This window comes from Trichechus manatus, unplaced genomic scaffold (genome assembly GCF_000243295.1).
Source record: "Trichechus manatus latirostris isolate Lorelei unplaced genomic scaffold, TriManLat1.0 scaffold00042, whole genome shotgun sequence".
Lineage (NCBI taxonomy): Eukaryota > Metazoa > Chordata > Mammalia > Sirenia > Trichechidae > Trichechus > Trichechus manatus.
In genome coordinates, this window is record NW_004443978.1 from 12,494,255 (window position 1) to 12,506,753 (window position 12,499).

Here is a 12,499-nt window from a genome sequence, read left to right on the forward strand (position 1 = left end):
CAGCTGAGGAAACCATTTATTATTTCTCACTGTTTTTGTGTGTTCTCAGGTGCCGTGATACTTTTGGGAAGAACCAACATGTTTCGCTTTAACCATCCCAAGGAAGCCGCCAAGCTCAGGGAGAAGAGGAAGGTGAGCAGCGTGAAGTGTCTAGAAGCGAACCTACGTTTTGTGGTGGTGTTTAAGGGCCAGGGAGTCGACTCCACTCTGTTTCAAACAGTTTTGTTTTGTGGAATACTAAACCACTTGAAAAATATTTCTGTAAACTGGATTGATTCTAGGGAATTTGCTTCCCAGCAGATGATTGACAAGTGAAGTAGGAAAGCAAGTGAGTGAAGTCCAGAGCAGGCAAGGAGAAACTGTTCCCTCCTGTCCAGCCCCCTCCAAAAGGAGATGGGCATTGTTTTATATTAAGTGGAGAGTGACTTCCACTTAATCGGCATCTATTTTTGGCATTAGCCCAATGTTAGAGTTACTTTCATCTAAAAATCTGCTCCGTTTTTATTTTCAGCCATAGTAAATTGAATTTTTCACTGCAGTGTGACACAGAAAAAGGATGAGTTTAGGATGTTTGGGAGAGATTTTAGATTGGTCAGGTGGGGACATCTAAAGGACACTTTCAAGTTCTGGAGGGAGGAGGTGGCCTGAGGACCAGAGAGAGAAGGAAAGGAGGGAGATGAAGAGAAATCTGTCTAGTGGCATTGTGACTGGTCCTTAGACTGGTGAAGATAACCCAGATACAGCTAACAGTTCTCGGAGTCAAGCATGTGCTAAACTTCTATGTATATTTTACCACTTTCTCTGGGCAGCAGGCTTACTACTCCCACGTTACAGGTGACGGAGATAAGAAACTGAGACTAAGAGAGACACTCCCTAACTTGTTTCCCCAGCGGGTAGCTGGCTAGGCTTTGGTCCTGACCTGCCAACAGGAAACATTTGTCTCTACCACCAAGTTACCCAGCCTATCATCTCGGCCTGCTTTTCTAAGGGCTATTTGAGGTCGCCAGTCCTTTGATGGGGAGTTATGAGAAAGCTACAAACCCCAGGCTTCTCCAGGCTTCTCCAGTCAAGCCAGTGAAGCTCTTATCTATTCCCGCCCAGCGTCTCCCTGGTGGGCCCTTTCTGGTACACAGTTGCAGATGGAGAGAAGAGAGAAAATGTGTTTGCAATAGTTTTCCAAAATAGGACCAGCTCTTACTTACTGGTCTCCTTTGATCTTACCCTCCTTCATCTTGTCACTCCGTAAGCGTAATGAGCGAATGCTGCTGACAGGAGACTGCTGCCTGCAAGCGACCTGGGATGATTCCGATGCCATGACCCCTTTCCCCCAGCTCAGTATAGCCTGGTGGGGGAGACCAGCAGGGCCTTGGAATTCCTGGTCTGTCTCCCCAGCCCTGTGATACCAGGACCCTGCTGTGCTTAGTTTAGGGTTTGGGCTGACAAGTATCCAAAGCCTGACTGTCCCTGACTTGTCAACAGTTGTCCACCGATTGTTGTGTGTTCTAATTAAAAGTGCATGTGCCTCATTGCCCCTCTCCCTCCCAGTTTAAAGCAGTGAGTCATGAACATTGGCATTCTCTTGTCCACGAAAGTAACCGCTCTGCCCTTTGCTCTGCTCTTAGAGCGGCCTTCTGTCCTCCTTGAGCTTATCCATGACCGACCTCTCCAAGTCCTGTGAGAACCTCTCTGCTGTCATGTTGTACAACCCAGGGTAAGTGAACAGCAGCAGCTTCTTCCCTGTGATTCTTTCTGTTGTAACGTTTTCTGTGCCAGCTGCATTATAATCACTCAGTACAAATGAACTGCAATTGTGCCTCCTTAGCCAGTCAGCCACGGTCATTTTCTAAGTTCCTTTCCAGTCTTTGCTATATACGTACATAATTTTACTTGGTTATAATCACAACATGAATAGGATCTGTATTCTGATTTTTTGTTTAACATCATAGTAAGCATTAGTATAGGTTGTCACAAGCTTCATTGTCATTTTCATAACTGTCTAAAATTTGGAGTTGTCGTTTTGATTATTCATTGCATTCTCCCTTTGGCTTATACACTTTAATCTCATTTTATGAAGTATTTGTAGTAACAGAGACAGCCTTGAGTCTTAGTATCACAGGAAAGTATATTCACTACTTCCAAACCCTCGGGGACTACCGAGGACACAGACGGTAATTTTTTAAATGGACTTAATGGCCATATAACCTTGGGTGGTCAGCTTAACTACTCAGGTCCTTGGTAGCTTTGTTAGTAAAATGATAGTAATAATAGAAATGTCTGAAAGCAGGGAGCTGGATGAAAGGACTTTAGGGTCCTTTCCAGTTTTGTGAGGTTGCATGATTTTATCTTTTTTACTAGGAGAATCTGATGTAAAGTAATAGAGATGAGTCTACTAGCTGAAAAAGTGAAATGGAACCAATAACAACAACATCTTCTAGAACTGCCCTTTATTGAGGAGCCCCTGTGTACCAGGCACTGTGCTAAGCATCTCACATTCATTATCTCTTTTAATTCCCACAACATCCCTACCCCCACTTTACATAGTAAGAGCTATGATAGGAGTCCAGGTCTGTGTGATTCCGCTCTGACCATGCTCCAGCCCTATCGTCGTCCAGGCTGGGGGCTAACTCAGACCTGTGGGCCCACTCTATACCTCTGGTCCTGAGCTCAGCACCTCTAATAAACAGTGAGCAGCGCTCAGCGACATTCACTCCTTTAGCTCTGGTTTGTGGAAAGCAAATACCTGCAAGGAATTTCTTCATTATTGTCGAATTTTAAAACTGGCAGGGACCTTTGATCATATTTCTGAGTTCCTCATTTTATAAGGGAGCAAGCTGAGTCCCAGGTCCTCTATCTTGCTTAAATTAAAAAAAAAAAAAAAAAAAAAAAAACTAGCTAGGGCAGAGAAAACCAACAACGCAGACTCCTGGGCCCTCCTTCCTCACAGGACTTCTGGAAGCACAAGCAGTTTCCTCCCTGCTGTTGGTCTTTGTCTTGTCATTCAGCCTTTCCATCTTGGTTACTGAGGAGAGTTGTGCTCATTAAATAAATCTGCCTTAAAGTAAGCCACTATGCTAAGACCCATGAAAAGTGAGAATGCTCTCAGAGCACCTGTATTATCTGTCCTTCGGAGACACGTTTTGCCGTAGGGCTTAATTCCTTAAAATAGTTAGCAACAGCCTTTTGTGGTGACTGAGAATGAATCATTCAAACACTCGTTTTAAGTTTCATATAATATATACGTCATTGGTTCCGTTTAAATAGTGCTGTTCCACCTGTTAAGTATTGTTTATCTAATTAAATTGTTCTGTGATATGAAGAGTGTTGGCTTGGAACTGTCTCCCGGCTCAGGACCCAGTTCTAGTCCTGGAATTCAGGTACCCGCAGCTTCATTATCCTCGTCGGTGGTGGCTTGTACTTTGAAACAATTTGGAACTGTAATGTTTCTGTTTACTGCCTTTGAAAACCAAAATACGATCTGTAGTCGGTCTTCCCTCTGGGACACAGGGTCACCAACTGTGGGCTCCTCTGTCTTCTACGTTGACAGATCCAAGTCCTTTTTTCTCCCCCAACACTGGAAAATCTGTAGTCATCTTAAAAGTGATGTTATTTTTGGTTGGTTGGTTGTTGGCTTTTAGGTTACAACAGTTTTTCTCAGTGTTTAGAAAATGTGGATCAGATTTGTACCAGTTTTCATCTTCAGAACTTTTCAGTGACTATCCATGGTTAGAAAAATAAAGTTCCATCTGTCCCATCTGTGTTCATGCTCAGTTCAGCCCTCCTTGCTTGCTGGGAACCAGCCATTTCAGATATACTTTTTTTGTTTAGGTATGCTGTGGACTGGCTCATGCCTTTGGGACTTTTCTGCTATTCCCAGAGCCTGGGATACTTTTTTCAGTGCTACCTACTGGTCCTCCAAGGCCTAATGATCTCTTCTTCTTTTTAAAGTCATTCTCAATCTGCTCCCATCCCAATCAAAAATAAATGTCCCTTCTTCATCTGTAGTTTGCTCCATTTCCATCACCCTTATTTTGTTCTTCTTTGTAATGGACATTCATCTATCAACACATCCTTACTGGACACCTCCTTGAACCAGGCCTGATTCGAGTACAGGAGTCACAGTTGCCAACAACTCTGACAAGTTAGTTTATGTGATAGTTAGAGAAGAAAAGCAATACACAAGTAATTTAAAAATAAATTCAGAAAATGAAATGAAAATAAAGTGGACTAATATGCTAGTATCCAGGGCAGTATTTGATGACATGGCCAGGGGAGGCTTCCTCAGGAGGGGCATTTGATCTGAGACTTGAATGAAGGGAAGGTGACACCTGTGGAATGGAAAAGGAGAGAGTTCCAAGCAGAGGAAAAGTGAGCACAGGCCTTCAAAATGAGCTTAGTGTATCTGAGAAGTGGAAGGAGGGCTGGAGTAGATGGACTGTTGTAAGCAAGAAGAAAGTGGTACGAGATGAGGTTGAGGGGCAGTCAGGAGCCAGCTAGTGTAGGGCCTTATAGGCTGCTGGATGGAGTGTTTTCTCAAAGTGCTGGAAAGCATTGGAGGGTTTTAAGCAGTAGAGTAACCTGAAGATCTGTTTACTGTAAATATTATAGTGTATGTTCTTGGGAGAATGTAGCATAGAGGCTAAGAGTGGAATCAGGAGACCATTTAGAAAGCTTTTTTCTTAGTCCAAGTGAAAGATGTTGTTGGCTTACATCTGGGTGGTGGCCATAGAGGTAGAAAAACGTGACTGGATTTTAGATGTAGAGTCAGCAGAAGTAGCTGACGGCAGTGGAGATAGAGTGTGAGTAAAGGGAGGAATGAAGGACAATTTATACTTTTCAGGTTCGAGCACCTAGGCGAATGGTGCTGCCCTTTTCAGAGGTGGGGAGATGGGCTGGGGCTGGTGACTGAGTAGGGGTTCTGCTCACGTGAGTGTCTTTCTTATTAGATTGAAACTTTTTGAGGTCAGAGGCCTTGTCTTATTCATTTCTGTATTTTAAAATGTTATTCATATAACATGTTTAATAAACGTTTAGGAAACAGGTAAGACACACAGGTCTGTTTGGAAAACATTTTCAAGTAATTTTTCTGGCTACAGATGTTCCAGACATTACAAAACAAAGTACTATGTGAAGGGAAGAGAGATTGTGTGGCACAGGTCAAGTCTCAGATGACACTGCAGTCATTGAGTAATGTCAAGGTCACATTCAGGATCCTGAAGCAAAAGGTGGGAAAAGAGCCTTGTGATGAGATGGAGAATTAGGCCAAGACAGTCAGAGAATTCAGGTGAGAAATGGTCTGTTTTAGACTGAATTACAGTTGGCCTAGGAGATGGTTCTAGATGCATCTGACGACAATGCCTGTTCGCCTGGCTTCAGTTAACAGACACGCGTTGTGTCTGCCACCCGAGCAGTACTCAGTTGTACAAATTCAAATAAAAATTACTTAATACCTCACCATACCTTCTTTCTCCCTGGCTTCCAGGCCCCCTCAACTTGCCACCTGCTGTAGAGATTGATTGCCCATGAATTAAAACAATTGGAAAAAAATCATCTACTCTGATTTATGGGAAGCACACACCTTGTTGTGAAGTTGTCTGCTCAGCAGAGAGAAGCAGAATTAAAGCTATAGTCAAGCTGTTTATATTTTACTTTTGATGTTACAGGTATAAGGACCCTCTGCCTAAATTAAGCACGACATGATAAACTAGAAAGAAGTATGTGTAATAATTGGGCCCTAGCTAAATAGTCATCATTAAAATCTAGATAATAAACTAATACTTGGACACAAGAACATGCTAGTTTTTCAAGATGGAAAAATAAGACCAAGATGCTTCAACAGATCAATGTGTGGAGGACACAGAAGTGTAAGAGGCAGTGTCCTCTGCCTGGTAAAACAGATGCATGCTTGTGAACACTGCAGACCATGAAGGCAAGGCAGTGCATGATTCAGGGCAAAGAAAAGTGGGTTGAGTAGCCAGGTATCTGGGAAGTCAGATGGGAGGGCAGTGGTGGGAATTGGAGTGCCTAGGAAAGAATTCTGTTTGTGGTGCTAGGTCCCCCTTGGTCTTGTAATGTGTTGGGTAACTTAGAAAACCAGAGATCATCTGGCTTACAGCAGCATCTTACTGACGTCAAGGTTCCCTCCAGCCAGCATCACGGGATCTGTGTCATAAGCCTAATTCACAGGAACCTACTTTCCTTCAAAGCTTATGGAGGCCAGGCATTTTTCCTCATCAAAACGTCTTCTCCAGTCTTCCCTTAATTCAGCTTGCTCTCAATACCATGGCAACACTCAGTCTGTGATAAACAGCTAGCGCCCGTGTCAAGGGAAGAGTGGTACAAAGAGGGGTAGTGAGGGGCTCTGACGAGCCCTAAGTGAAAACGCGTTCTGAAGCCTTTGGTGTAGTCGTTTCTTTTCTGCAGTAGAAGACGTAGGGACGTGAGAGGACTGCAGCAATGCCGTGCTTGGAGAGTAAGAGAGGAAGAATACTGACAGAAGATTTGGCCCTGGATGCCCAACCACCGCTTAGTGAGGGCACCCAAAATAACTCCCCTCAGTTCTGCTTAGGTGAGGGTTCTCATTACAAGCTCATTGGAATCACAGATGAACTGGGTTATGTGCTGGGCCCTGAGATGTTTCCAAGTAGGATAGGCAGACCAGAGAGAAGATATTCTGGGAGAGGAAAATTGCATGAGCACACCAGATGAATGCTGGAAGGAGAGAGTCATGCAGCGGGTTGGGGAGAGAGAGAGGAATCTGTGCAGTGGGGCCTGGCTGTGGAGAGCTCCAAAAACCAAGCCCAGCATTTGTGGTTCCCTTGTAAAACTGACAGCTGCTCTTTGGGAAGATGTGCTTTTGGGTTGGAGGAGGATGGATTAGGAGTAGGGGAGAGATTGCAGCTTAAGTTCCTCAGGCACATGCATTGTACCTGTGCATGTCTAACATTTTTATCACTTCTGGTTACCTTCTTTTTAGAGGATGTTTAGAATTTATGATTAAAATGTACAGCTTAATCTGCAACTGAATTATTTTCTACATACTCATAAGCATTTGGTAACTCATGTCTTCACTCTTTTTTTTTTTTTTCTTCTTCGTCTTCTTTTTCTCAAGAATGTCCAGTCTGGAAAATAGTGCTTGGAAATATAGAAGGAAACATCTCAAAATTCACTTCTCCCAATAGTATCATAAATAAATGATTATGTAAATCTAATATGGATAGATTTCTTGATGAATACATGACCTCTCCTAAGCCCCTGCCAAATTCAGTTTACCCAGCTTGTCTTAGACTATCTTCTCTAGAGGAGCAAAACCAGTGATATATATAAATATAAACATATATATAAATGTTTATATTAAGCAAATTGTTCTCGTGGTTGTAAAGGCTGGAAAGTCCCAAGTCCTTGGGTCAAGCTGGAGGCTTCTCCCAGCTCACGTAGCTGCAGGGGCTGGCAAACCCAAGATTAGCAGGTCAGATAGCATAATTCTGGCTCACAGGCTGCAGATACTGATGAATCCCAAGATCAGCAGGCAAGATGACAGGTAAACTGCTAGCTCAAGTCCCAAGAACCAGAGGTCACATGAATAGGAGCCAGCTGCAGGATCCAGAGCGAGCAAAAGCCCATGAGCTTTGCAGGAAAATCCATCTGTATTGGATGCAGGCCACACCCCCCAAGGAGACTCTTCTCGGTGTGATTGGCTAATCGCAGCAGATCCCATCATGGCAGTGATCACATTATATCAAATCTCATAATGGAAGTGATCACATCATTATATAACTACCAAACCACTGAGAATCATGGCCCAGCCAAGTAGACACACAACCTTAATGATCACACAGCTCATTCGCCTTTTTCTCAAAGCCGGGTCGATGGTAACGCATCCATGAATCCTTTTTAACAGAGGAGCTGTATGGTCAGCTTTGCTAGGGAGAAAGATGGCTCTGATGGCAGAGTGATGAGAGCTCTGAAGAAGTTACTGCAACTGCCCTGGAGGCTAGGGCTTGAACTGAGCCAGTGGTTGAAGGGACCTAGAAGGAGGAGTGAGTTGTAGAGACATTTGGGGCAGAAAGTCATGAGGCCTGAATGATTAATTGGATGGGGAAGGGAAGAAAAAAAAGATGGTGACTTGTAGTTTCTGGCTTGGGCAGTGCATGCTTCCCAGCTGAAATACAAATATAGGACGAGGAATGGGTTGTTAAGAGGCAGGAAGGAAAATGAGTACAACCTTGAAAAACTGAGTCACAGGTCTGCTTTGAACTTTCTCCTGCCTGAGTGTGGTGGATCAATTACTTTTGTGTGTGGCATTTCTAGCTAAGGTCTTGTAACTCTCACCCAGGTGATTGTGTGATAAGGTAATTGTGGCCATACCATGGGGATTGGTCAGTTTTGCCTTAAAGAGAGCCAATTCCAGAGCAGAGAGGAGGAGTCCACGACCAAGGAGGGAGAGGCCAGCAGCAGAGACCTGGCAGCAGGAGACGGTGCAGTGAGCTTCCAGGCCCACAGAGCGAGAAAGCTGAGTGCCTTTGGGCAGAGACTGAGGGCCAGGGAGAGGCATGTCTGCTAGTACAACTGGGAAGAGGCTATCCTGATGGAAGAACTGTATCCTGAGTGTTCTTGAGCCTGACTTGTAACTGTTGCTTCCCTAATGAACCCCATAATTGTGAGTGTGGTCTGTGAGTTCTGTGTGGCCACTGCAATGAATTATCGAATCCAGTAGAGAGTGCTGTGGGAGGGACAGTTGGTGTCAGAATTGGTAGAGATGGTGGAGAGACGAAGCATGGGAGTAAGCCTTGTGCTGTTGATCTTGTTTCTCCTTCCCCTTTGTGAAGTTGGAGGAGGTCCAACACTGCCCCCAACCCGTTTTCACACTGAGTAACTACGTGTTAGCATCTTCTGTCAGTGATTGGACACCCAGTGGAAGAAGCGAGGGTGAGAGCAGCCTGTCATCTGCACACAGGATGAAGACTGTTTGCTCTGTTGAATAGATATTCACCAGTTCTACCCCATTTTCCTCTTTCATTCATTTGTAGGGTCCTGTGCTAGGGGCTGGGGTGATTAAGACAGACAGAGGCTCGGTCACCTTAGAGGATGATTTAGTGGGTGGAGAAGATCTTTATAAAGCCTGTCATAAATCAGGAAACCAGTTGCATTATCTTTACAGATCTAAAACTTTGATTACTCTGAACATCTTTAAATTAAGGAGAGCTGTGCAATTCAGCCCAGGCCCACATTGCCCAATGCACTGCATCTCATTGTAGCCAGTCATCTCACAGGCTACCCATGTGTTCACAGAGTTCTGTCATCAGTCTTGTAGCTTCAGCAGGCACCAAGCCCTGGTGATAAGAGCAGAGTTTGGAGTCTTTTACTCATATTTTCTTTGTCATCTCTCTATGACCATTTTTAAACAAACAGGGATTAAAAATAATTCATGGAATAGAAAACAACAAATGTTGACAAGGTTTCAGAGAAACAAGAACCCTCGTCGGTTGCTGGTGGGAACATAGAATGGTGCAGCCACTGTGGAAAACAGTTTGGCAGTTCCTCAGAACGCTGAACATAGAACTACCATACGACCCAGCAATCCCAGTCCTGGTGTACACCCGGAAGTGAAGGCAGGAACATAAACAGAAACCTGTACACCAATGTTCGTTGCAGCACTTCCCACAATAGACGAAAGGTGGAAACAACAGAAATGTCCACCAGCAGATGAATGGATAAACAAAATGTGCTATATACATACAGTGGAATATTATGCATCCATAAATAGAAATGAAGTTTGAATGCGTGCTGCTATGTGGATGAACCTTGAAAACATTATGCTGAGTGAAATGAGTCAGCCACAAAAGGACAAATCCTGTATAATCTAACTTATATGAAATCAGCAAATATATAGAAACCAAAGATGACTAATGGTTACCTGGGCTGAAAGGAATGGGAGGGGGGGTTGTTATTTGGGCATTGAGTTTATTTTAATGGTAATGGAATTTTTTTTTTAATGAGGATAGCGATAATGGTGGCACAACATGAAAAGTGTAATCAGTGTCATAGAGTTGTAAATGTGGAAGTTGTGTTGGTGGATGTTTTGGTGTGTATGTTTTGTCCACAATTAAAAAAAAAAAAAGTGCATTGGACACCGACTGTCCACTCAGACTTGTTTCAGATCTTTCTTCTCAAGTTCAAACAGCTCCTTTCCCTTGTTGCTCCAGGCTTTGACCACCCAGCCTCCTTTCCTGTTGTTCTATAGCAATCACCACCCTCTTTATTCCTTAGGAATTGTTTTCTTCCCAAATTGGCTTCATGCTAGCACTTGGTCTTCCCAGCTCTCTCCCTCTTGCTGTCGTATACCCGCTACAGGCAAGTCGACAGATCCTTTTCACTCTGAGAATTTTGCTGCCCATCATTCACTGCCTTGTGGAAGAGAACAACAGTGCTTAGAACATGGTTAGTTCTGGTTCAAACCCCTGCTGAGAATTTGCGTTTCCACCCTAAGATATGCTGAATTAGAATCTACATTTTAACAAGATCCCCAGGTGATTCTTATGTATAATAAATTTTGAGAATCACTGCTCTACTAGTGGTTCTCAGAATTGATCCCTTAACCAGCAGCATTAACATCGCCTGGGAACTTGTTGGAAATGCAGATTCTTAGCCGGGGTTTGAACCTGAACAGTCAGTAGTTTGTTTTTTAAATAGCCAATATGATCAATACTTGAGGCTCAGAAAATGTTCCAGAGTTCTGACTGCCCTGGCTGTAACCTGTGGTTCCTGACATCCTCTATGAGAGTACACATAGAAGACTCACGGAATGTGCCTCTTGGAATCCTGTCCAAACCTTGAGCCTGAGGTAGAGCTCACCAGATCTCCGTAGCTCTTATTGGTAACCTGTTCTTCCACTAAGACTCCCTCCTTTTCCCAGCATCTGGCCTGGCCCCTCAGTGCCTGTGGGTTGACTTCTAAGCTCTAACATGATCTTCCATGACTTTGATTTTCAACAGTATCCAGCGTTATCTTCTGTCACTTTCCTTCTTGCACTTTATGCTTTGGTTTACGTGGACGAAACAGATCTTTCACACCTCTCTCCGTGCCTCTGCACATGCTGATCCTGCTCTTCTTGGCCAGTCCACTTCATTTTCTGCACTGAACTTAGGAATTGTCTCCTGAGGAAGCTTTCTGTGCATCTCCAGTTTGGGCAGATACTGCTGCTTTTTTCTCTGGCAGGGGTTTTGGACATCATTTTATCATCGTTCTTTCCAAATTCATTTCACTGATGCTTCTGCCTGCGTTCCCAATAGATTTCTTGAGAGCAGGGACCATGCCTTATTCATCTTTGAATCTCCAGAAGCTCACACACAGTGGGCACTTAACAAATACTCCTGAAGCTGTAGATTGTAGCCGTCGGATGCAGTCTCAGCCCTAAGGATGAGTCTGCTCAGGCATCTCCAGGTGCCTCCATACTTCAGTGGGCTACATACACCATTTAGTATTACAAGGTTAGCTGCTCTCCATATTTGAGAGTCTCTCACCCACTCAGATGTACTTAATACATGTTTTGTGGCTTTCTTAACTATTAAAACTTATCTCTTGACTTCTTCGGTATCATGTAGACCTGAGTATTTTTTTTTTTTAATTGTTGTAATTAAATGAAGTTTACATTTCAAGTTAGTCTCCCATACAAAATTTTTTTTTTTACATACATTGTTATGAGGCCCCAACCGCTCACCCCATTCTGCGACAGCACAGTCCTCCCCTCCGCCCTTGATTCCCCGTGAACATTCAACCAGCTCCTAACTCTCTCTGCCTTCCCATCTCACCTCTGGACAGAAGCTGCCCCTTTGGTCTCTTGTATCTACTTGACTAAGAGGCACATTCTTCATGAGTATCACTTTAAGTCCCACAGTCCAGTCCAATACCTGTCTGAAGAGTTGGCCTCGGAAGTTGTTTTAGTTCTGGGGTGATAGTCCAGGTGCCATGCCATTCTGGGGCACCTCCAGTCTCAGTCAGACCATTAAGTCTGGTCTTCTTACTAGAATTTGAGTTCTGCATCCCGTCGTTCTACTGCTCCATCAGGGACCCTCTGTTGTGTTCCCTGTCAGGACGTTCATTGGTGGTAGCTGGGCACCATCTAGTTCTTCTAGTTTCAGGCTGATGAAGTTGCTGGTTTATGTGGCTCATTCTGTCTCTTGGGCTAATACTTTCCTTGTGTCTTTGGTGTTCTTCGTTCTCCTTTACTCCCAGTGGTTGGGACCAATTGATGCATCTTAGATGGTCACTTGCAAGCTTTTAAGACCCCAGACGACACTCACCAAAGTAAGATGCAGAACATTTTCTTAATAAGCTTTGTTATGCCAATTGACCTAGATGTCCCCTGAAAGCATGGTCCCCAGACCCCCTATCCCTGCTACTCTGTCTCTCAAAGTATTTGATTGTATTGAGGAAACTTCTTAGCTTTGGTTTAGTCCAGTTGTGCTGGCTTCCCCTGTAGTGTGTTCTGTCCTTCCCTTCA

At 43.9% G+C, this 12,499-nt stretch overlaps 1 protein-coding gene across 8 annotated transcripts in view; it reads left to right on the plus strand.

Moving 5' to 3' along the window:
• KIF16B (kinesin family member 16B) overlaps positions 1–12,499 on the plus strand; it is a 447,597-nt gene that overhangs the window by 217,000 nt on the left and 218,098 nt on the right. For all 8 annotated transcript variants that reach the window (XM_004376454.1, XM_023731419.1, XM_023731420.1 and 5 more), the window contains 2 exons: positions 50–132; positions 1,623–1,711. In XM_004376454.1, the coding sequence (XP_004376511.1) occupies positions 50–132; positions 1,623–1,711 (172 nt within the window). The remainder of the gene's footprint in view (positions 1–49; positions 133–1,622; positions 1,712–12,499) is intronic.